At 36.3% G+C, this 25261-nt stretch overlaps 1 protein-coding gene across 1 annotated transcript in view; it reads right to left on the bottom strand.

The window, feature by feature from the left end:
- Positions 1-362: 362 nt before the first annotated feature.
- LOC121640410 (MAM domain-containing glycosylphosphatidylinositol anchor protein 1) overlaps positions 363-25261 on the bottom strand; it is a 322158-nt gene continuing 297259 nt past the window's right edge. Inside the window, exon 18 of the mRNA XM_041986155.1 lies at positions 363-453. Coding sequence (XP_041842089.1) covers positions 419-453 — 35 coding nt within the window. The 3' untranslated portion in view covers positions 363-418. The remainder of the gene's footprint in view (positions 454-25261) is intronic.

Below are 25261 nucleotides of genomic sequence, written 5' to 3'. Positions count from 1 at the left end.
CAACATGAATGTTCTGTTATGTGTAGGTGGTCTTTTTCTTTCTAAAGGTAAAAACTAAACTACTTTATGATTATAATACTGATATCATGATATAAGAAGTTCAACATGTAAAACATCCTTTGAGTAATATTTTTTTCCTAATTACATGTGAGTACATATAAAATTATAGAATACCCAATATACAAGTGAGTTGAAAAAAAGTACTGTGAACATTTCTGCATATTTTTGTCCAGACAAGGAAAAGCCAGCAACAAGTCTCCTGGGGGGAATTTTGAGTTATTTATTGATTCTGACATCGTGGTTTGTAAACTTTTCAATGTTGTCTGACACAAGAAAAGTGTGTATTGGCCCAAACACCTACCTGGGGAACCAGGTGTGAGCCTGGTACTTAGCATAAAGCCAACCTCCACATTGGTTATCAAAAGAAGCACTGGGACCCTCCTTGGTGAGATTCTGGGGGGTCTCAGAAGAAGAAGAAAAAAAAAAGATTTAATTAATGTTTAACTTATGTTATTACCTTAACTTTGGCTGGTTAATATAATACACCCTAAAGCAGAAAAACATCTGCTGCACCCATAGCTAGGTAGCATTAAATTCATAACTTGGATGTTCTGAAACTCACACTACGAGAAACTGAAAAGTATTCCTGCATTATAAACTGTTGTTTTTCTTTTCTGTCATAGCATTTATCGTCAAAGTTACAGGTCTTCTTGATTTCTATTACTTTGTTGTTTTCAAATGTTTAGACAAAGAAAATTTATCTCACATCTCAGCTCCTCCACCTCAAGTCCAATGACATGTCTTCTTAAACAAATCCTCCTAAAATGTGCTGTAACTGCCATGATTTAGCTATTATTCAATGCGTTCTTCCTGGTCCATCTTCATTCACAAGAATGATGATGACACATGCAGCTTCCTAAAGTAGCAGTATTGGTAATAAGGTTGCATTAGTAGCCATGTTGTTCCACTGAAATGTGGTTTTTGGCCTGAAGAAAGTAAACCAGTTAGGGAGAAAAGTGCTGCAGGGAGAAAATTCAGACATGTTGAAACAACAGCATTGTGAGGTTGCATTTTCCTTAATAAAGTGTTTTACATTTAATTCATTTGATTTAATTTCATGAAGAAATGCCCCAGTTAAAGTGCAGGTGTCCTGCATCAACCATTACTTACTATAATACAGCATCTTAACAACAGCTTCAGCTGAGCTGGCTGTTTTGAAAGTGTAGCTTCAGTATTATTCTCAATAGGTTTGACTTTTTGTGCCATTTTTCAATTGCAGTCTTACCCTTGGCTTTTAACCCTGGAGCTCTAGTTTATATTGCAGTTCATGGCAGCCTATAGGCTGAATTATGACTCCAGATTGTTCCAGGTTAGCCTGACAGTTTTTAAATGTCTCATCTATCGTGATTTAGTTTCTTCTTATAGCCCGAGAACTATCTCTACAATTTTAGGACTGTGGAACTTTTTGATAGCATTACAAAGAACTGACAAAGAGGCATGAGGATCTTTGGTGCTCCGTTGTATTTAGAATTTCCTTCCTTTAAGCTCTTAGACAGCTCTTTTGTCTTCCCCATCATGAAAATACCCGGCTTAACTCTAAAACCTGTGTCTTCAATTTGCCTTGCTTTCCTGCCATCTTTTTTTTTTTTTTTTTACTTTACTCTTACCTGCTTCCACTTTCCTCATTTGTTTCCTCAGAATATGAACTACTCATTTACCATCTACTCTGTCAGATCTGTGGACTATGCCTATAGATAGCTTGGCGTTTTTCTAACTTTTGTCCACTTCCAGTAAAATATTTATATTAAACTTTTCTTTTATTATGATCCTCATGAATATTATTTGATTCCAGTAAACCACAGGTATACTTTTACATATCTGCCTCTATGCTGTGCATTTAGCTCAGTCCATGTTATTAGCTTCAAACTTGAAAATATCCCATTCCTTACTGATAGATAAAATAACAAGATAATAGACAAAATAATACGATAAAAAAAACTTTTGTACTAGAATCCTCACAATATCTATCAGTGGACAAGCTTTGGAGAGTAACCCAACTATCTGTTTCCAACCTTTACAAATATTGTTCCTAAAGTTTTTGTTATAGCTTAAATGCAGCTCAGTTAAATTAATGGGGAAAGATGGAAATGCAAAGAACCAGCTAATGTTTTTCATGTCATTTGTAACCTGTTCTCTCTGTCTGACAAACACTTCCATGTTGTACCAAGTTATAGACCTTATTCAGTCCTCAATATCTTCAGCCAAATTTAGATGAGGTTTTTGCCCTTGCAGTGTCAAATTATCAATTTCTAAATCCAAAATTTGTAAGATGCACGGCCGTAGTCTGTACAACATGGATTTCTACACTGGTCTGAGTGTCTAATACCTTTCCCTTTCTTCCATGTGCATTTAACGCATCATTTCAACTTTTGTCATTTGCCTGGTGATTACTGATTTTATTAAAATTTTACTATTATCACCAACTTGTTCGTGTGATCAGTTTTATTATTTTTATTATTATGTATTTATTATTATTTTTATATGGACAACCAATTTTATTACTAAAAAATGCAATAAAGCATTTATTAGAAAGATGCCATTAAGAATTCGTTACCAAACTTGTTTAACATGCTTGAACTTGTGGAAAAGCAATATTTTAAGTGCTCTTGTTCATCACCATTTTACTTCCAAAGTACAGTATGCTTGTCAGTGTAGTTGGAATTACTAGGTCAATATGCTTAATTAAAGTAGCACTGTATAAGTTTCTGACTTAAAAACTCTGCTTCTGACCCAAGGCTGAAAAAAAAAACACATGTAACAACTGTTTTTTACCGTTTGATGCATCACTTTTCACTTTATGGCTTTGCATCACATGCTAGCAATTGGATATCAACACACTAACTCGTGATTGTGCATCACAGCTGATTTAGAAAAGAACCCCAAGATAACATTATTAGAGGAAGCAAGGAAAAGAAAGAGAGAAAGTGATAGCTCAAGAGAGAAGATGAGTTGATCTTGGACAAACTTTTACTCGTTAGAGAGCTCAGGGAATAGACAGTATGCCAGACGAATGCCAAATTCGTCATAGTAAGGGCGCCCATCAGTGCTAAAATCTGCCAATGTTAAGCAAAATAAGATAAGATAAGATAAGATTTCTTTTATACCTATAACAAAGTGCTACAGTTAGTGCATGGAGGGTGATTAGATATACTTTTTTGTGAAGCTTCGTTGATAACTATCTACATTTTCCTCTAAGCTACAGGAACAGCACTTGCTCATTTATTTTAAAACTTGGGAAAAGATGCTGTATTGGTTCACTATGCATGCCTTGGTTTTGCTTTCACAGAACGTCAGCAGAAGGTTATTAGGCTCAGGATTCTTTATCTGAAAATGGAGTGCTGAAACAAGAGCTATTACCTTGCTCTTCAGATTTCTATGAGACACTTCTTTTAATTACAATAACAATCCACTGCCTGTTTATTAGAGACATCCAGATGAACATAAAGGGAACAAATTGTGATGACTGTATTATAGGCAGAATTGAATCTTTCCTATTAACTATGTGTAAGTCTGAACATAAATCCCAGTGGTCTTGCTCTTTGTAATAGAGAAAATATTTTAACAAGAAAAAGAAATCTTTTGTTGAGTGGTGAATGTCTAATGCTTTTATGACTGATGAGAATAATCCTTCTTTTTGTGTTTCTCTGTTTTGAGCATTTATTAATTATTCATTCCTTGAAAAAAGCCATATGCATTGTTGAATATACAGTGTTGCAACAAAAAACAAAACAAAAAGGAAAAGTTATGACGTATTAAACATTTTTTACTCACCAAGGTTCAACAAGGGTTATCCCGTACAAGGTGTGTGAGGACAATTCTGGAAAATTACTTAGTGAGACAGAAAATGTTTGACAGTCACGGCTAAATACGACTGTTGTAGGTCTTTTAGTGCCAGTTTATTCTCACTTAAAGATTCACTCCGATGAAAATCATGTTTTTCATGTTGTTCACATGTCCATGTGGCATTTATCTGACGATAGAGGACATATCTGATGAAAAACTTTATCAAAATGACTTTACTGAGTATTTCTGTATTTAAATCCTTGTGAACCAATGGCAGGCAGAAAAAGGCGAGCTCAGACAGACCTGCATTTACACGTCATAACCCCACAGGGCAAGGCCACAAGCTCCTGCCCTGCCCTCTCCGCCTGAGGATGACCAGATGGCAGATCGAAACGTATGTGCAGTAGTGGTAAATGGTCCGTATTTATATAGCACTGTACTGTACCTGGGATGGTACCCAAAGCGCTTTACATCATACGCCACATTCATCCATTCACTGATGGCAGAAGCTGCCATGCAAGGCCCTCAACCATGACCCATCAGGAGCAATTAGGGGTTTGCCTTCTTACAAGATGACCTTACTGAGCCACGCCACCCATGGGTTGCAATATAAGATAAAAACTAATCCCGTTAGCTTTCATTATTTACCAAAAAACTTTGCTGTGAGAGAGCAATGGATTAGGTTTCTCACAATATAACAAACCACACGTTGGTTTTCAGTCAAAACTTTAAGGAAGACATGGCTCAGCATAACTCCTATGTTATGTTACATACTTTTTTTTTTTCTTCTTCGTTTTTTTTTTTTTTTACCCCTAATGATCGGTCGGTGTGCTAGCATGCAGTGCCAGCATATAAGGGAGTGTGGGGGGGTATACTGAGCAGTGCTGACTCCACCCACAACTCAGAGGCAAATTGCTAATGAGCTACTGGTCCTCTGCAGTCCTGGAAGAGGGTACGGGTTTTGTGATTTTTGCCAAAAACTTCATAATCACAATTTAAAGATCACTGAGAACATTTTAAATAGTTCCAAATAAGCATTGCAGTGGATCTTTAATACTCGTTACATGATGATCCTTAGCTGGAGTCCTTAGTATCATATTTTAAAGCCCGACTAGTGATTTTAACATTTTGCTCAGTGAGGACGCAAAAGAAAAAAATCTGCTTGGGGTCAGATGGAGTGTGTGTCCTTCCTGGGACAGTTGTTGTTACTGTTTGTATTTCTATGACAAAGTTATGTTTTCATTCATTAACATAATTGCAACCAAATGTTCCACGGCACATGTTTTCACATATTTGTCACTTTGCGAATTATGACTTAATTTTAGCATTTCTGCTGTGTTTTACCATATGTTATGAGTGCCTCCCATTTATTATTAAGTGTAAATGAGTGTAACTCTTTTGTAACAGGCAAAAAAAAGCATTTTTTGTGTGTGTGTGTAAATGTAGTTGCTTCTCCTTAATTTGTATTCTCTACCCTTTATTTGTTGATTGTAGAGGCTTTCAGCCTCACCTTACCCTCAGGGGAAATTTAGAGGAAAGCTTACAGTAGCACATTTTAAAAATGTTTGGCTTCACCTTTTATTCCCTGTCCCCTTGTGTAGTGCATGTGAGCCAAGTCAAAATAATACTCTTGAAGGCCTTAATATTTAAGCAAATGCAGTATAGTGATGAAATAGAACTGGGTGTTGTGTTAGGTAACTGTGAACTATGAATTCAAAATGTTAAAGTTAGAAAGAAAAAGAAAAAAAAACAGCGTTGTTAGCTTGAAATAAATTTGACAGAAGTAGGTATGTTACCTTGTTTATTGAACTTATAGCCTCATATATTTATCAAAGGCTTGAGCTGCAGTGGGTTTAGGACCCTAGTTCTGACCATCATTTATAATATCTAATACGCTTTCTCCCCCGGTCTCCTGTTCTTGCTCCTTCAGTTCACCTGGGCCTGGCTACATCTGCCTTTTAATTGCCTGTGTTTCAATCCCTGCAGTGAAATTCAACACCTCATTAAAGCCTTAGGCAAAACCTGAATGATTCAGGGAAGATCAGGCAATTAAAGGGATGTTGGCATGGTGTTCCTTTTGGCTGATTTATTGATTGGCTGACTATGGTTGGTTCTGTCTCATATCCAGCCTCTTTGTTCACATGATGTCTCTCCAGACTGCCACTTTTGGAAGCAAATTAAAATCTGGTTAGTACTTACAGTTGTAAAATACTGAATATTGTGTCTGGGTGTGCTTGTATATTCATTTAAAATGTTAAATAATATTTAAAACACAATTTGAGAGAGTATATCTTAAAATGGAATGAATAGATAGTCAAACTGCACAGCAACATGTAAATGATGGATTTCCTCAATTATGCTGATCAATATAAGGAAAGGTGGAAAGACAAATACTCTCCAGATTCAAATTAAAGTTTAACACAAACTGGCCAAAGAACTGTACACAACACACTGTACCACACTTCATAAATCCTGCCTGTGGTTTGCATCATCACAGGTTGTATATAAGCAATCATTAGGTTTTGAAATTTTCACCACATTGTTTCAACAATAACAGTATGTGAGTTTCAGGATGACGAAAAGAACCCCATGTGGAAAGCAGCGTTTTCCATTTTCTGTGCTTGTGAGCACAAGGCTGGGTCCTTAATTTGAGCTGCACACTGGCAAAGATGATTAATGGATTTTCTATTCACTCAAATCAGTTCTCAAAGGTGATTTAAAGGTATAATAATCCTTTACGATATTGCTCTGTGGTTTCCAGACCATTAAAATAACACCAAATGTGTCAGGGAACACAAACAGTTCATTTAAAACAGATTGCTGGCCTAGCATGGGACAGGGCCTCAGACACTGGGGAGCTTTTGCAAAAGAGCCACTTCCCTGGATGTTAGCATGCAAGGAAAATAGAAAGCATTGGATATGGCTCATATCTTAAAATTCTTTTTTAATCCACTCACAGGTGAAGCATTCCCTGAGCAATGCATTGCTCCACATCAATTCTATGCTTTGACATGTCTGCGTGATTACCTGTGACTATGTAAATAAAATCTCTCTGTTCTTTTCTTTCATTTCTTACTGGAACTGTTGTGTGTTTTTCTTATTATTGTCCCAGGATATAAAAAAAGGAATGTAAATACTTCTAATCCTAGAAATTGGAAAAACTGGCTGTAATTTTGCCAGGCGGACAAATATATAGCATTAAACGAATTCTAGGAAATCTATTGAATATTGGCTAAATGAAAGAGTCATTTGTGAGCTTAGGGAACCACTGTGTGATGCACTTAATTTGCAGTCATTCATGTACACAAAGTGAAAATAAAACCTTACATTGTAGGCCCTCAAACAGCTCCTAGATCCCTCTCTTGGAGAATGAATGTATTTTTTGGCATTATTAGATAGAAAAATATCTTTTACTTTGACTTATATGCTAGAACCTGCATGAGTGGACATCCCCTGAATCTTTTTTAAACCAGTGGTTTTTAATGCCAATAAACTCTGACCAGTCAAATTCTTTCACCCCTGATGCACATAAACCTCTCACAACAATGTAAATGTGTAAACCTTGTGTGTGTGTGTTTGTGTGTAACTACTGTTGATATATTTTTTTTTATCTATGAGGTTCCTGTGTTTCAGTGTTACTTACTTTCTGATTCTTTTCTAGACTTTGTAGACATAATCTGAGATGTTAGATATGAAATCATTACAACAAAAATCAACATGTAAATTTTCAGTAGTTTGTGTTACGTGAACACTGCTGACTCAGCTGGTACCCGTGAAAAGGTTTATAGATATTTGTAAATATAGTGAAATAGAAAAAAATTCAATCAGGTAACAGACTTCTAACAAAAGTAAGAGAAACATTTTGTACCCATGCTGGGCACAGGTTGAGCAGCAGAGGAGTCTATAAACTAAAAGCTCTGGCTCCTGTTTTAGTCTTAGAAAAGTCTTACAAGTTGTCCCAATTCTTTTGACAATGAGATCTTTTAAGGGTATTATAATGATACGATATGGGGGGTGGCAGCAGCTTAAACAAGAAAGCCCCGACTTTTAATATACACCGCTGAGTCTTTCAGCATTGGCACTAAAAACTGAGCTGATGTGAAGCAGTTTGTAGTGCACATAGCAAAGACAACTTAAAATTGAGCACTAAACTAAACTGAAAAAGCAGAATCCAAAGGGGAACACACCACCATCAAAGCCATATCCAAAAGGAAGGAACTGTCAAACAGCTGCATTCCTGCAGCCTACACAAGAGCAGTAGCAACAGTGTTAGCAGCTGTAAGACAAACCCAAAGATACTGAGAGGCATGAGGCATCATGTCAGCCAAATAATTACTGTGATATGGAATCTATTAAATAAATTTTACATGCAGATCAAAATTCCTCTGGACACCAGAGCAGGTGGAATTGTAACACATATCCAGCCATCAGTGGTGTATACTTAGTGCAAAATCAATATGTTCAAAGAAGGACAAAAATAAAGAACACCAGTAAGGATCAAACTGGATGCAACTGGAGGAGACCCACCACAGGACCGTCTAGAAAAGCATATTAGGTAACAGTCAGCTTTTGTCAGAGCAGTAACAGAAACTGAGGGGAAATGAGGCTCATACTTGCAGCAACACCAACAGCCACAAGGGAGTTCAGCATAGCAGAGACAGTGAATGCTGTCTGCCTCTTATAATACCAATAATAACACAAATAATACAAATTTCTACATTTACTGCCACATTGACCAATAAGAAAGGAAATGGTTGTGTTGCCTGTTTAGTTTTTTTTTTTTTTTTTTTTTTTTTTCTTGTATATGTACAAGTGAAACTCTGGATTCTAGTGGGTGTGGGGTATGTTGTGCTTTGGCTGTGGTGCAGTTTTGTTACACCTGAAGCCCATCAAAAGCTGAAAGACTCAATCACAGAAAAATCTCAGATTTCTATGGTGTCAAATAATTTGGTTGCTCACCTTATCTCCTTCCAACACCTTTATGTCCTTCATAAAACTAAATAAATGGTGTTGCCATTTTTTCATATGAGGTTTTATTTATAAAATAGTACATATTTTCCATATGGTTTTTGTATGTATTTTTGTCAAGTCATCACCCTCAGTGACCAAGTCACAGTCAGTGGAATCCAGGGGTAAATTTAAGTGCTGTTGACTGAATTCTGTTTACATCATGACACTATAAATGTCTCGCCTCTTCAATATAATCTAAATTTAAATTTGAATATGTGATAATCAATTAATAACCATATGCATCTACTGCTTTAACTTTTCAGTTTGACATTCATATTTAAAAGTTATAGCAATAAAGCACTGTTTACCTTTGCCTGACCTTTACTCTCCTGCAGCACATGAGGAAAATGCCACAAGCAAAGGTCTTCAAATTCCTCTGCAAAGCACAAACGTAAAAGGGAGAAGCTACAGGTTGTTTTGTCTGTCAGGCACTTAAAACACCAGAAACAGCACTGAGAGAACAGGGGGATATAAAGAGACTTAGCCAAAACAAAGACGCTGCTAAATCCCACTGGAAATCCTCCTAAACGCTCAAAACCCACAAGTGCACACATAGACGCACCTTGCTACGGTTGGTTCACTTATAAACGCTGGCAATTCTTTATTAGTAAGTATAGATAAAAATATATAAATACTACTGGGACAAGATCTCTGCAGTTTGCAAGGTCAAAACAGCGTAACCAACTATTTATTAGTACTACAAAGTTTTCTTTTTCCTCAGGGCAGAATATGTCACTGGAATATGTTCATTCTTTAAGGAAGAATGTAACAGAGGGGTGCCAGATGTGTTAAAGTGCATCCTCATGGGTGTCTTTGGGTGCATTTTTTTCAATTGAAAGCCCAATTCCAAAACTTGCAGTGCAAGCAACCATGTCCAAACAGAGCAGAATATCAATAACCCACCTCTTAAAGAAGTAATGGCCACCTCTGCTCACTCTGAAGGTGACTTTGTCGTAGTAATGGCTGTCACAAAGACCTATGTTGAGTCTCTCCCACTTGCGCTTAAAACCTATGCATCAGTTATTGCTGTGCATGCTGATGCCAAGGTCATTTTGAACGTAAGAATGATAGAGTCTGACATTAGTCCAATTGCCTCTGAATGGGCAGATGCTTTGCTTCGGAAAGTAGGTTGCCAAGTGTCTGCTTTGATAACCCATTGTGGCCGGCTGAGAAGAGTTGGCAGGCTGGTACAGGAAAATCCCTGCACGTTTACTTAGTGTAGACAGACTCTGCTACGTTACCATTTAGAGAACAATGAAAACACCAAAATGGCCAGTTACACATCAACAAAAGCATACAACAGTGCAGCAATTACATGTGTACATGCACTTCTTCATGTTATTAGAATTCCTACATTTACTGTTAAATGATTTTCTATCATCTTTAAGACAAACATTTAGCAAAGTGCTTTACTTTAAATCATATGATATTCTTTACATGTTTGAAAGCTGTATTGAACTGGTCTGCTACATTATGCCTATGTTTTTATAGGACCTTCCGCTTTTCATAAACCCACCCAAAGCCTGTGGAAAAAAGAATCAGAATTAAGCCATAGTGACAGATATAAAAAAAATCCCCAGATTATTACCATTGTGAATTTTATTACCTTTTGTTCATTACAGCTCATTTGATAATCCACAGCAGTTTCATTCCATCTGTCACGTCCAATAAAAGTTGAAAATGGTTATTGCCTTTTCCTCACTTCCTTCAGATTGTCAATATATAATTGTATGTATATATATATATATATATGTGTGTGTGTGTGTGTGTGTCTTTAGAGTTTCACAGTGAAGAATATAGTGCATTTCTTTTACTGATTCTTTCTGCTAATTTAAATTTATACAAAAACTGAGGAAGTTCACACCTTTCCAATTAATCATGATGAGTGTGCTTGTTATTTTTAATCTCATAGCCACACCTAGAATAGATTAAAAAAACAAAAGAAAAGTCCCAATTGAATGAATATCTAATCACAGGAGTGCCACAAATAAGAATAATTTAAAAATAAAGAAAATAATAGAAATACAAATAAATGGGAAAAATGCATTTGTAATCTTTAAATATTCTGTCCAGTTTAAAGATTTTTTTTTTTTTGCAACCTGTTGAGCTGTTTCCCGAAATTAAAAACTGCTGAGCAATCTTTTCAGACAAAGGTGCTTGCATTGCTCATAATTAGACATTAACCATCCAGATGAACTCCTCATTACTGGAGGGTTGGCATTACGTTATCAGCTTCAGGCTGCAGGTAAGGCTTTAAGGTTATGAGACATGGTTTCTGAAAAAGTCACATTTAACATGATCAGATAACTAGAATACTGTTCATTTTTAAATGATCAACTTGATGTGTTATGTTTAATCCTTGCAAAGCTAAATGTGTGTCACATGTTATAAAACTAACTGTCTGAAATTGTAGTAACAGTCAACAGTGATGTTTCTAACTCTTCAGCACCTGCTGTGCTTCTTGTAGGTACTTGGTTATTACTGACTTCTTCATGGTTGTTTTTTTCCTACTGGACTTCAGGTGTTCAGCTCCTTCAGGTGGGGTCATGTTGACTTTAGATTCAGGCCACATTTATCTTGTCCAATGTCCTTGTCATTTATTCTGTTGAGGTAGAACAACAAATTGATGTCTCTCTTAGTCCTAGCATACAGCTTAGTGGGTGGAGACTAATGATTCCACCAGTTTGGACAAGTATCCATAATGACTCTTTGTGATGATCTGGCTGAGGGAGCTCAGGCCTATGCAGGACATTTTTTTACTTTTTCAATATTTTATTTAATCCATACTGCTGATTTTCGATGTGCATGTTTTTGTTTTTAAAATGTGATTTATAAATGAAGTGGATTGGATTGGATATAAAACAATAGTGGGGACAGAGCATCTCCTTGGTAGATACTACACGTGAAGGTAACCTCCACAACTGGTTTCACTTTTTGCTTCTTCGGTGCACTTCCTTTAAGCATGTGGCCACAACTGTGAGTACTTTTTAGTACCTCTGGTATTGAGACAGTTGTATTTGCTTGGAAGATCTTGCTTCAATACAGATTATATTAAATATCTGAAAATAAATTTAAAATGTTTATGATTATTTTTATATTTTATAATTTATCATTGTTTTGAAATTTATACCATATCAGTCATGCATTAATGCATTTTGTCCATGTTGGAAAACCTTAGATAACAATGCATTCTTTTGGATGCTGTTGTCAATTTTAATAATGCCTTTTCTTATGCTTTAGCTTTTCTAAACTGGCAATTATTTACTGATGCCCGAACTTCCTGCAAATACCCTTTTATTTCATATTTCCAGACTTGTGACAGTGTCATTCTTTTTCATTTATTCCTAACCTCAATACAATACTCAATCGCAAGTGATTTCTGAGTGTTGTTTTTCTTCAAACACACTTTATTCAATTAAATATTTTATTATACAGCTCTACTTTTAAACACAATAATTAAAGTATTTTGCAGCTTTTTTGCTCACTTCTGTAAAAAGTGGTGATCTAATCTCTAACTAGGTCCGGCAGGTCCACAGAGCATAGAGTCCAGGATAGCCAAAGCAGAGAGAACAGCGGCCCCACTCAGCCAGAGCAGAGGGGCCCCCAAACTGGACCCCCTAGGAGCCACGGGGCAGGGGCAACATTGAACAGGCCCAGTGGGCACCGGGTGCAGCGGTGCGGACCACATGAAAAGATCCAAGGGCCCCCCACCCCCCTCCCCCCCAGCAGAGCCCCACCCTCACCCATGTGTGTAGTGCTATAGTGTTAAATGTAGTGTAAGTTTCAGTGTAAATCATGCAGGTTTTACACTGCAATTTTGAGACTCTACTTTCCTCTATCTGCATAACATCAGTCGACTTTATTCACACTTTTTATTTATTTATTTTTTTTATAAAACCCAAACTTCTTTTCATGTCTTCATTTGAATTACCTTTAAGATTTTCAATCAAATTGAACATGGTGTCATTGGGTGGTTTTGACAAAGACCCCTGAGGTCAAAATTTAAAGAGAAGCCAGAAAACAGGCGAATTAAATTTCTATAAAAGGTTGTCTTGAAAATGCCATGTCACTGTGAAAGAAAATGAGTTTGGTTAGGACATTATTGTTATTCAAATTTGGGCTGATCTTTTAATATTTCTCTCTCTTCTTTTCACTAGAAAAAAACCCTAGAGGAGAACTGAGGAACAGAAACCCAACTATAAGATACATTTGTGAACCTTTAAAATTTTGCAGCACATGAACTAAGTTATATGTTTGTTATGAGAAAACTACAATTTGTTGTTGGCTCATAATGCAAATGTATGTGAGACTAGGATGTTTGACATTAATAAATAGATGTTATTATTTTCTACCTGACACAACTTCAAGAGCAGGTTCTAAACTCACCTTTTTAATTTGGCTTTTACTTAGTATTTATTATTTTAGTGTGGATATTTAATTTATTTATCTTTTTGTAACCTGGTTCCTTTTAGGGACATTTTATTTTTTATTAATATAATTTATATTTTACTAATGACAATACTTTTTATTATATCTCTTTTAATTCTTTTTTTGTCTATACTGTTTTTATTATTTTTGAGTATTTTATTATTTTTTTTTGTATTTTCTGTAGTGTTCCTCAAAGGGAGCGCTCTGTGCCGGGGGTCGTGTCGGCCATGCCGGAGGGGGTGCCTTCCCTGGTAACAGTCTTTTGGTTGGTGCCCGTGTTGGTGCTTTGGTGGTGCGGTCGGCTCCAGACTCAATGTGTGGTGATGAAGATGTGGTGTTGGAGACGAGGTGGTGGGTGTATGGTGGTGGGAGTGGGTGGGGTTGATTGGCTACTCTTTTCAATGCTTTTTTTAAAATCTGTAAAGCACTTTGCGCTATTTTATTGTATGAAAAGTGTTCCATAAATAAAGTTTGATTGATTGATTGATGACTTGTAATGGTAATAAAGTTTAGAAAGTGAATATAAAACAATCTCATCCTTAAAAAAAAATAAATAAATAAAAATTGCACAGCCTGAAATACAACACCAGCTCAACTTCAAAACAGCCTGTCAAGCCCCTTCCATATCCAGTTTATCATCTGTGTGGTTCATTTTGTGTTGACCCTCAAGTGGCTGTCTAGTATTGTGCAATAATAATGAAGGCTATAGCAGAGGGCACGGAAAACAGCAGCATGGATAAGATGGAGGTTGTCTTTTATTTGCTGCAAAGACCTGAATGCTCTCAATAAGGTTCAGGTAAGACCGACATTATTAGAAAAACTCAAAAATGGACGCAGGCCAGTGTCACTTGGATTTACAGGGGGCAAAGCCAATCATAACCAATTTCACATTTCTGACGTGTGAATACAAGTGGTCACCCTGTGTGGGAGTGAGCCAGGTTGGTGAGTGTTTTCCCTCGTTGAGCGAGTTTGTATATTACCTGTCTGAACACACTTGTCTCTTTAATTGCATACATGCTTAGCAATTCATCAATGCCTCCCAGACCAAAATTTAAATCTTTGCTCTGACCCACCCATCTGTCTAATGCTCTTGAGTTGACCAAATGTGTTGTTGGCTCATAACTCATTTTGGATTCAAACAGCTGAGAACTCAATTAACTCTAATTTTAAGATGTGAAATTAATAAACAATTAGATTAAAAATACATTAAAAAAAAACACTTGACGAAGATAAGAGCGCTGTTACAATGTTATTATAACCTGTCCGGGTTTGTTTTAACAGATTATTTCTAGTTTTTATTTACAGGTTCTTATTTACTCAGCATAAATATGCTGAGAGGTGCCTTGGCAAATAGCTATGAAAGTTAGTTACATGTTTCTTTTTTTCTTTGGCATCTCCTTGACACGCCTTGTCTAATCTGACAATTAAATGTTTCTCCATATCCTGTTTGTATCTGACTCCCTCCTGCTGCTGTCCTCTTTTCTGTTATCAAATTCCTCTGCTGTTTTTGTTTTCTTTTTCACTCCCACACTGCCTACGCCCTCATGTCATGCTAGATACCTGGCAAATGCATCTGGCATGGATGCTAATGTCTTATCCAGTTTGGAACAACAGAATATGTTAGATGTCAGCACTACAGGGAAGTCATCTCATAGGGAGACACCAATCCAATCATTTTAGAGAGACTGATTGAGATGCTTGACAGAGTGGTAACTGACATTCTTCAAAGCGTCTTTTTCGAGATGTGTGGCAGAAAAGCAGCAGTAGGGGATGTGTCTGCCCCTGCGTCTGATAAGAAGTCATTTTTGGTGACATCTTGCATGCTGACCAGTTGTGCTGCAAAGCTATGGGATGTTATTAAGGCACACAAACATATGCACTTGGTGCAAAACACACACATACAAGCTTTTGTTGACTGGTGAGATTACATCTCCCTCTGATCTTTGAAGAAAGTGCCATCCCCTCCCACGGGCCAGATAGTGAACAAAAATCACAAAAAATCCTACACAGTCAGACTGCATAAAATATAAGAGACATTTCTGATGGACCCAAAGAGCCTCTACAAGTTATTCATGTCCTCTGTTTTAGATCAGTGATTTTTATTCTCTCGATATAAGTTATTGTCAAAGTGATTATCAAGCAGGGATGCGTAGTGCAGAAGGATGAGAGCAGAGGAAAAAAAAGGGCAGAAGATTGGACAGAGATTTGGTACAGATAAAGAATAGAAGTATAATGATGATGATAAGACAAAACAGAAAACAATTACTGTGTAACCCAAAAAATGTGGGTTGATAATAAAATGTAATCTGCATTTAGATTATATCAAGCCATGTGGTCATCCCTGATGTGAATTTGCCAGCTCTAATTACATAAAATACTGGTACTGTCTGTGGCTCTCCTCTGTAGCTTCAGAGGAGAGTAAAGAAATAGACTTACCTCTATGTTTGGAGGTATAGCCTTATAATACAGAGTATAAATTTATTTTAGGCATCTTAGTAGCAGGATGCTGTTACAATGTTAGTAGGAGTTAAACCTAGCCATTTAATTGGACCACTGTCCTTGTCCCAGTACTCATGCATAGGAGATAATTTAGGTTTTTGACCGATGTTTGCCCAACGCCGTGCCCAACATGTCCCTCTTTCAGCTTGTTAGTGCTGAGCTTCTCCAGCTGATGTATTGTGTCACAAACCAAAACAACTGACAGAGAACTGATCAGATATCAAACTGGTACCAAGTCCAGTGGCAAGTTGGACAGCTTCAAAGTTCTGTAGATTCCTTAAATGCTGTACAGTTTACTGTTTGTAAAAAAGTTGCATTGTCCCTGGTGGGTTTTCTTAGTAGTTACCAGTTTCTTCTTCTTCTTCTTCTGTGATGTTATCTTTTATTTCCTGTTGAAAGTCTGGGATGGAAACTGTCTAATATGTGTAGAGTGCTGTAATGAATTCTGGTGGGAAAAGGGCCCAGAAAGAAGAGGAGACACAGCTAAAAAGCATGCTTTGGAATTTCATCAATCAACCATAGTCACAGTTGAATGTTAAACAGATGACCAGAGGATGAGCTCTTCATGAAAGATAACACTTCAGTCTCACATTAAACATATTGGTTTAAATATGTGAGGCTGCTCTGAGGAATTCTCCCTGCCCACAAATCTGCCAGTAGAGCCATTCATGATCCAATCAATTCAAACCAAAACTGCACTTTCTCACCTAAAGAATCATCAAACCGGCTGATAGTTTTTATACTTTTCACTGTTTTATTGTTTTATTTTGGTGTGAAGCACTTTTGGTAAACTGTGTTGCTTTAAAATTGCTGTATAAATAAAGTGGAGTTGGAGTTGAAAAAGGTGTTTCTTTTCGCATAAATGTGATTTCAGCTGCACCATGAGCTGCACTGTAGCCTCGTAAACATGATGGCCATGATGGTGACCCCATGGTAAGTGTCATAAAAAAGGTTCTCATCAAAATACATAGTAAAAATATTTATTTGTCCTTATATCAACGTCATATCAACAATAATACAGTTTTCATTATTGATGATGACAATCGATGATGATAAAGAATAATTTTCTGTGAATTTTGGCATCTGAATATGACTTTTCAGAACACTGAGAGTCACACTGAGATGCAGAAATTTAGAGGTATACAGCTACCATGCCTTCACTTTCCAACTCCAATGTTAACCACAGATTACGCAAAACACTGTGTGCAAATTATCAAAGACCAGAGCAAAACTTTCTCTACAACAACAATAATTTAAAGTTTAACAATAAGGGTAGCAGTCCAAAAACTATAGGTTTTGCCTCGCTGCACCCCCATTCCCCCTCCCCCAAAAAAAGGGGCCTAACCCCCAATTTGGGAACCACTGCTCTAAGGCATCTGCACCTGTCAATCTTGGACAGATAAGACATTCGCAGACAATGAAGGTTATGAATATGAGCACTGACTTTCACAAAAAGCGGTTTTCACATTACACATACACCATGACCACAAAGTAACTTCTCCTTTAAAGTATAATGATAAAATTCATTAAAGTGAAGCAAATTGATTATGAATTAATTATACTTTGATTAATAAATTATATTTAGTTCTACCCTGCTATGTAAAATTTTGTTATCAACTATACAATACAGACAAACAATCATCTATGATGGTGTGAGAGTAGTTGTGTGTAGGCGTGTGGACAGAATAAGGGATCTTCACCATGTGGATGGTGAGGTCACAAAATGGCTACTGCTGCTAATGGAACAAGGATGTTGCAAGATAGCATCCTGTTACCAGTGAAGGAGATGATGAAGTCATATGATAACTGGTCTTCACTTTGCAATTTACAGCACCGCTGTAAACAGTGGAACTGATCAGTCATGCTTGAATCTTTTAGTCTGAGGCTGTTTAAAATATTCTCTGGACAAATCATCATGCTCATATGCAAATCTAAATTCAAACCATCTCCAAATAACTGAGCCACCAGCTTCTCCACAACAGCTTGCCTCCCGTTTGTTTACATTTCCATGTTGCTGTTACAAGAGTGAATGGTGGGGAAGCACTCAGAGAGAGGGAGAGAGAACTGCAACGTTGTTACAGTCAAGGAACTGGTAAACTTAAGGCCATCTTAGTATATTTCAAACCAAACATGAACTCTACACCAAGATATGCTGTCTAATATTATATCTTTTGTTAATATACATATATACATATATATATATATATATATATATATATATGTATGTATGTATGTATGTATGCTTGACATGCTGCAATCTATTGATTGGTCAAAGGAATCATCACTTCCTGTGCAACTCAACACCAAGAATAAAGTAGCAAGAGCACCATCTTTAAAATTTTTTTGTTGTTTAAAGCCACATGCCGATGTGACATTCTTCTTAGTTATAATTCAAGGACAGTCACTGTGGCATCATGCTATTACATAACTAATGCATCTATCACTATCCAGCTGATACACCACCTACTGGGTAAGGGTACGGTTGCCTGTGGAAACGCAACAGAGATCAGGATTAACCGCACCAAAAATGGAAATTGGGCTGTAGAGGGAAACTTTCCTTTGAGGGGAAGTTTCTTGTAAGTTCTGGGTTGCTGCTTCTTCAGGGTAAAGCAGAAACAGGTGTAACCTCCTCTAAGGTCTGGCAGGACAGCTAACGTTACCAGGCTTTGCCCTCTGGGGAACCTTGAAGAAGAAGAAGAGATCATCAGCTATTTCATGACAAGAAACTTCTCAAAAAAAAAAAAAAAAAAAAAAACCTGAGTGGAGCATGTTTTTATTTTGTACATTTTTCACTTATTTCCCTCAAGACCATTCTAAGTGATGAGTGTTATTTTAATTAATATTTTTTTTATATTCATTTTTGATAATTATTATTATTAATTTTATTACTTATTTTTGTTACTTCTTATGTATTAGATTTTTTTATGTTGTCATTATATGTTATATGGCATATTTTTCTACATCTTTAACCTCTATTACTTAATATTTAGGACTTAATAAATATTCCCTCTAATATACTGTATGATAGATAGATAGATAGATAGATAGATAGATAGATAGATAGATAGATAGATAGTTAGATAGATCGATAGATAGATAGATAGATAGATAGATAGATAGATAGATAGATAGATAGATAGATAGCTAGATAGATAGATAGATAGATAGAACCTCAACCATTCTAAATTGCTGCTAAGCCAGTGCTGAGTGACAGTGTTCAGTTATGAATCAGCTTTAGCTTTAGGATGTAGGCTTTATTTTCTTTACTTTGGTGAAAAAGGGCAGGGTTGCTTTATCAGGGTCCACACAGCTGCAGTCTGATGAGATGTCTGATACCTGGGAAGGGACTGTCTACTTATTTAACAGTTTTGATACATCACCAACCAAAGATTAACATCATGAAGCACATCTTCTTGGCAATATCTTATATATGAATCAGATTATCTTATTTACAACAGACAGAGAGAGAAAAACAGCATCCCCATGAGATTAACATTGAGGAAAAAGCAGCAACATCTACAAGAATAAAGTATGTTACACAATAGGGGAGCATCTTTATTGTACTTTGCATTCTTTTAACTGCTGTGAATATGGAAAGCCAAAAGAAAATCCCCACCATAAAATACAGTGAATTGATCAAGTAACTGATTTACTTTGAAGTATTTTATTTGTACCAGCAAGCAAGGGAACATAAATTCAGTCCTGCTTGTTGAACAAAGTGATTTCTTCGTAAAATTTATCAAAAGACTCCTTAATTGGCCATTTTAAATAGCAGGATAAGAAATTATTTGTCATTTATAATAATAATAAGTCATCTGTGACCACTTAACAGAAGCATTTGCATCTTTAGTACATTTATTATGTTTAAGAAAAGGATTTAATCACAGCGCTCCATATTTTCTGAAATTTTAAGAAAATTTATATTTTCTTCTCCTCATTGTTATCCCCAATAGTCTGTTAGGTACAGAGATCGATATAAAACACCTGCTTTTCTAAATTTTGTTTAATATCAATTCCTGACATATACTATTACTATATAAATAAATGAATTCTCAATAATTTATTTGGCCCTGACTAATTGCTAATATATATATATATATGTATATACTGTAGTAATGGTAAATAGAGTAGAGTAGCAAATATATATATAGGCTATATATAAATATAAATATATATATATATATATATATATATATATATATATATATATATATATATATATGTGTCAGTTCGTTTTCCGTAATAGTATGTTGCCCTTGAATTTATAATCCTTTTGATGCTTTTTCTTGCTTATGCTCTTCAACCTAAACTCCTTCCAAACAGACACTTTTCTTCTATTCTGTCTTTCTTGCTATCTCCTCCTACCGTCTTCTTTTCTCTACACGTTCACAATCTGTCTCTCTCCCCCATCTTCCTTTTTTTCCTCACACGGTTGTTCATGTCTACCTTCTCTCCCTTTAGTTGCCAATCAGTAAAAGAGTAGGCCAGAAACACAGTCACCCTCTGAGGGTCATGAAACAAGGTCACTGCCAGCAGGGCCTGTTGACAGCTTGATGCTCGTTATCCAGAGTTGATACCGGGGACAAATTAAATCCCTGCAGCGGAGGAAGCTGGTCAGATTTTCCAGGTATGGCTGAATAGATCATGAGGATGGCCATGAAGTCTGTTTCTTTGAAAATGTATGGTTATTAAAAAATTTGCATTTACATTTTCGTAATTAAATTTGGGGGCTAACTGTAAATTTTCCACTAATATATTTTATGTAACAAGCCTGACTTCAACACATTTGGCCTTTTTGGGCTATACCCTTAAACATTGTCTAAATGAGTGTTCTTAAAAAGTCTACCTTTATCTGGGAAAACAAAATTTCACATTCCATTTTATTCTAAAACCATTGCTTAACCATGGTTAAGTTTTGGATCACTGGTTAAAGTTAGAGAAGGTTTGTGGTTTGGGCTTAACCAGAATTTATGTTGCCTTTGTTTGTCTTTTCGAGAGCTGCATGGCTTAGTTCAGTAGTAGCCATTGTTCTGGACGCATGTAGTCAGTGACGGTGGGGAGTCATCTTTCAGATCCACTGCCCCTTCATAAAGGTGTTCCCAAAGGCTGTGTTCTTGATCCAACATTATTTAAAGTGACCCTATTATGCTAATTTATTTTAATATGTGAGTCCATGAGAGGAGGAATTAATCCAGCATTTTTAATTTATTTTATATTGATCCTCTCTGTAGGCCCTCAAAACGAGAACGTATATTAGTTTGACCATTGTTCATACACTATCAAAACAAAACAGACAACTTATTTGGTTTTACTTACAGCTCGTGGCTCAGGATAGAAAACACGGTCCATGAATGTAGGAACAGAACCTCCTTTAAGCTAAAGCCTGGTTGCAAATCTCCATTGTACTGGCCATTATTTCCAGCCGGCTTTGGTAAAGTGCCAGTCACAAATACAAAAACGTTTGCGCAACTCTGTGGCTGGCTCCCAAAAACAAACTTCATCCATTGCTGTCTAACCATTGTTTCCTTTGGGAATTTGAGCAAATGTAGCTTCCCCTCACAGCCGAAGAAGCATTTCTTGTATGACATGTTTACATTGAAAAGCTGTGTCCACTGCAGTGTCTTCTGCCTTACACTGAGCAATGAGCTATTCTTCCTGTGAACAGCACCCACTGGAGAAGATGACCAATAACTAAGTGCCCCCTCAGCTGGGTGATGGTCAGGAGGAAGCATATCTCCAAGCTTAAGCCCGTGGCTAACCGCCAAAGCATGCAAAATAGAATCCTATTTGAAACTGCTGGCTAAAGATAAGGGTAAAAACAGTACGATTGTTCTCCAGGTTGATGGCAAAGACACCCTGTTATGCTAATCAGAGGTCACTAAAATAAATTTTCCCTCTATTGTAAGTTCTATTATATATCAAAGAAGTTGTACTTCCATATTTTCCCCACAGAGCACTTTGCTCTCAGACTGTAGGTTCACTTGTGGTTCCTAGAGTCTCTAAGAGTGGAATGGGAGGCAGAGCCTTCTGCTATTAGGTCTCTCTCTTATGGAACCATCTCCCAGTTTGGGTTTGGGTGGTAGACACCCTCTCTACCTTTAAGATTAAAACCTTCCTTTTTGAAAAATGTTACAGTTAGGGGTGGTTAGCCATCTCTTAGGTATGCCGCCATAGGGTTAGACTGCTAAGGGACATCCCATGATGCACTGAGCACTTCCTTCTCTTTTAATTTTTCTGCTCTATATTTTACATGTATGTAATGACAGTATTGGTGTATTGGTCTGATTAATTCGTATTTCTCTTTTCTCTCAACAATTCTCCTTGGCCAAAAGTTGTGGTGTTTGATGGTGTTTGATCCCTCTTTCCTGTCCTCTCCACCCCAACCTTTCGAGGCAGATGGCAGCTCTTCCTAAGCCATGTTTTCATGAAGAGTTTTCCTTCCTGTTAAAAGGGAGTTTTTTTTCTTCCCACCGTCACCCTTCACCTTGCGCATGGGGATTGAATCAAAGACTAGAATTGATGCAGTTTGTTGGTTTTCCTTTTTCCAAATAATGGAAAAATAACAGACACATATAACCATGATTGTAACATAATAATAATAATAATAATAATAATAATAATAATAATAATAATTTTTATTCTAATGGCACCTTTGTGTAACTTTGTATTACACAGATCATGGGGGATTTCTTGACAGCAAATCATTTCCAAAACAACTGTGACAGCCGTGGGTTTGACTGTTTAGTTTGGAGTACTAATTTGTTCTTTGTTTTTAGGTTGATATGCTGAGTGGTCGGCTCCCTTTTCATTAGAGCTCCTGGCCTTGTTGCATCCGGGCTATAATAGCCTCAGTCTTTAGTGCTCTCACTCTCTCTCTTGTTCTGCTTGCAGGTGGTTTTGTTCATAACACTATCAACTACTTTACACTATTGATCTGTCCACCATACACACATATTTTCTATTTATAGATTGCTATTTTTTTGGATAAAATATTTTTGGGATAAAAGATATTTTCTTAGTACTTTGTGTGTCATTTCCCTGTTTTTATCATGTGATGTTTTTTGAAATGCAAAGGACATATTTTTGAAACATTAATATAGATTGTAATATCTTCTTATATACCTGTTTTTTCTGCTTTTTTTCTTTTTTTTTTTTTTTTTGTAGAGCAATAGTTACCCTTTGTATTCAAGATATACCAATACAAAATTTCAGCATGACAATAAATTCAACATATGACCAAAAATATGTTTAATAAGCAGGCAACTTTAAAACTAGTTAAGCTAACACTCCCTTAGTTATCTCATTGTTGGTCACTGTACATTGCTCTCAACAGAGCTGTTACACAACCTCAAATGCTTTAAAAATTGCTATAATGCAAGTGTACCTGTAAATTGACATTGGCCACATTGCTCAGGAAAAAGCACACATTAGATTTATTTTGTCCATGTCCGTGATCGATCGATCGAGCTGTTATAGTTTCAGCCTGTCAATTTATGCCTTTGCCTTTGATTTACCTGTCATTTTTTATTGTTTTTTTTTTTTTTTTTTTTAGCTGGTTCTGATAGCGCACAGCTACCTCTAGTTGTCCCACCGTATCCAAGGAAAACATTTTTCTTCCCAGGAGAGGGACACGGTCCTTTCTTACAAGGACTGTTGCACCTAGAAGAGAGAAAACAGGATAGAGAGCAGTAGGTTCCCCATTAAGAAATGGCCTCTAAACTACATGTGACAATAGCAAAGATTGCATTTGAACCCAATTCATCTAGGTAAAGTGGCCATTTGAGGAGGTTTGGTGGGGAATTGGTGTTTCTAGATTGAGATAAAAGAATACAGAGAGTGTGAGTTGTTTGGTATATCTATGTGCTACTTCGGTTCATTGCCTCACACTAACATTGAATCTCAGTCCTTAGGTGAAGAGCAGTAACACCTAAGCACAGGTATGCAAGCTTGTGTGCACATACAGGAAACTATAGAAACAAAGCATGAGGGGAGGATAGATCAGATGCCACAGTTTATGTGTTCCAGTAAGACAAAGCTGTGCACAAATTCAAAATAGATCAGTATTTTCCTGTTAAACATGGTCACTATTATTTTTAGGACTAAAGCTGATGTATAGGATCTACTTTACATGATGCCATGCTGGGTTGTATTATGGGTATGAGCAATATTTTCAATGTATTCTAGTCAGTGTAGAGGGGATTCTTTGGGGTGGTCCAGACATTTACTACAAGTAAATATAAATATGATATATAAATATCACCATTAAACTTTTCTGGTTTATTCCTTAAGACCATTTTTCTGAAATTGTATTTTTAAATATGCAAGTTAGGGATTGTATAGCCAAAAATGTACTAATTTGCACACATTTCTAAGAAAAAATCTGAAAACTGCTTAAGCCAGTGGTTTTTGTATTTTTATGACATATTAGAGTCAAAGGTTTTTACAGAGTGGATTTTAGATATGTCTAACAAATTTTATTTAGAAAATACTGTCAACAATTAGAAAACCTTCAGGTATTGCCATGTCTTTTTGGGATGAAATATTTTATGAATCTGACTCAGTGAGATATCAAAAAACATTTCTGTAAAAACTTTAAATATACAGACATCATAACTGGAAAGTTTGGTGTGTAAGTGCTGCTGAAGTGTAGATTTTCGACCTTGAGAATAGGGGAAAAAAATAATTTATTAAAACTAACCTTTTAAGACACACTATGGAATTTTGGCAGATTTTCTCAGTTGACGCATCCCCCATCGGCGGCTAATTCAGCATCCATCTTAAATCCTACTACCACCTCAGCAAGTAACAGTCTGATGTTGACTCTTGTCTTATGTCTTGTTTTGTGTCTTTCTCTTCTCTTTTTCTCTGATAATGTCCTGACTTCCTTTGCTGAATCAGCCACTCTGTACATTCAAAACAGCTGCTGTGTTGCGGTGCTATCTTAAAGCATATGGGTCCATATGCTATAAGATATGTGTGTGAATACCTGGACATATGTATTATTTTGCTTTTTGTGTGTATACCTCCCTAGATTAAAACCTGAATTCCAGCTGCTTATATAGCTCCAGGAATGAAGTATGTTTGATTACTTTATTAACTCCTTCATGTACAAGATTGTCTTGGTAATGATGGGTGGTTGGGGTGGGGTGAGATGAGTTTTTGTTGTTTTTTTTTTTTGTTTTGATTTTTTTTTTTTTTTTTTTGCTATCATTATTTTTTTTTCTCCTACTGTACACAGACATGATTAATGTTTTTGATGTCAACTGTTTGTATACTTAACTAATTTCCCTGTCAACATTTTATTATTTACTTACTTAGGAAATTTTAATAAAAATATTCTTGAGAGATAAAACCCCATTTAGACATATCAGTTGAATTCATCAACAACAAATGTGACAAATGTACAACACAGCATGTGTAGGACCTTTATCTGAATACAAACTCAGTAACACACTCACATGTGCATAAATACAGTATACTA

This window comes from Melanotaenia boesemani, chromosome 1, assembly GCF_017639745.1.
Source record: "Melanotaenia boesemani isolate fMelBoe1 chromosome 1, fMelBoe1.pri, whole genome shotgun sequence".
NCBI lineage: Eukaryota > Metazoa > Chordata > Actinopteri > Atheriniformes > Melanotaeniidae > Melanotaenia > Melanotaenia boesemani.
The sequence above is the reverse complement of the archived record's forward strand: the minus strand, read 5'-3'. Positions and strand labels throughout refer to the sequence as shown.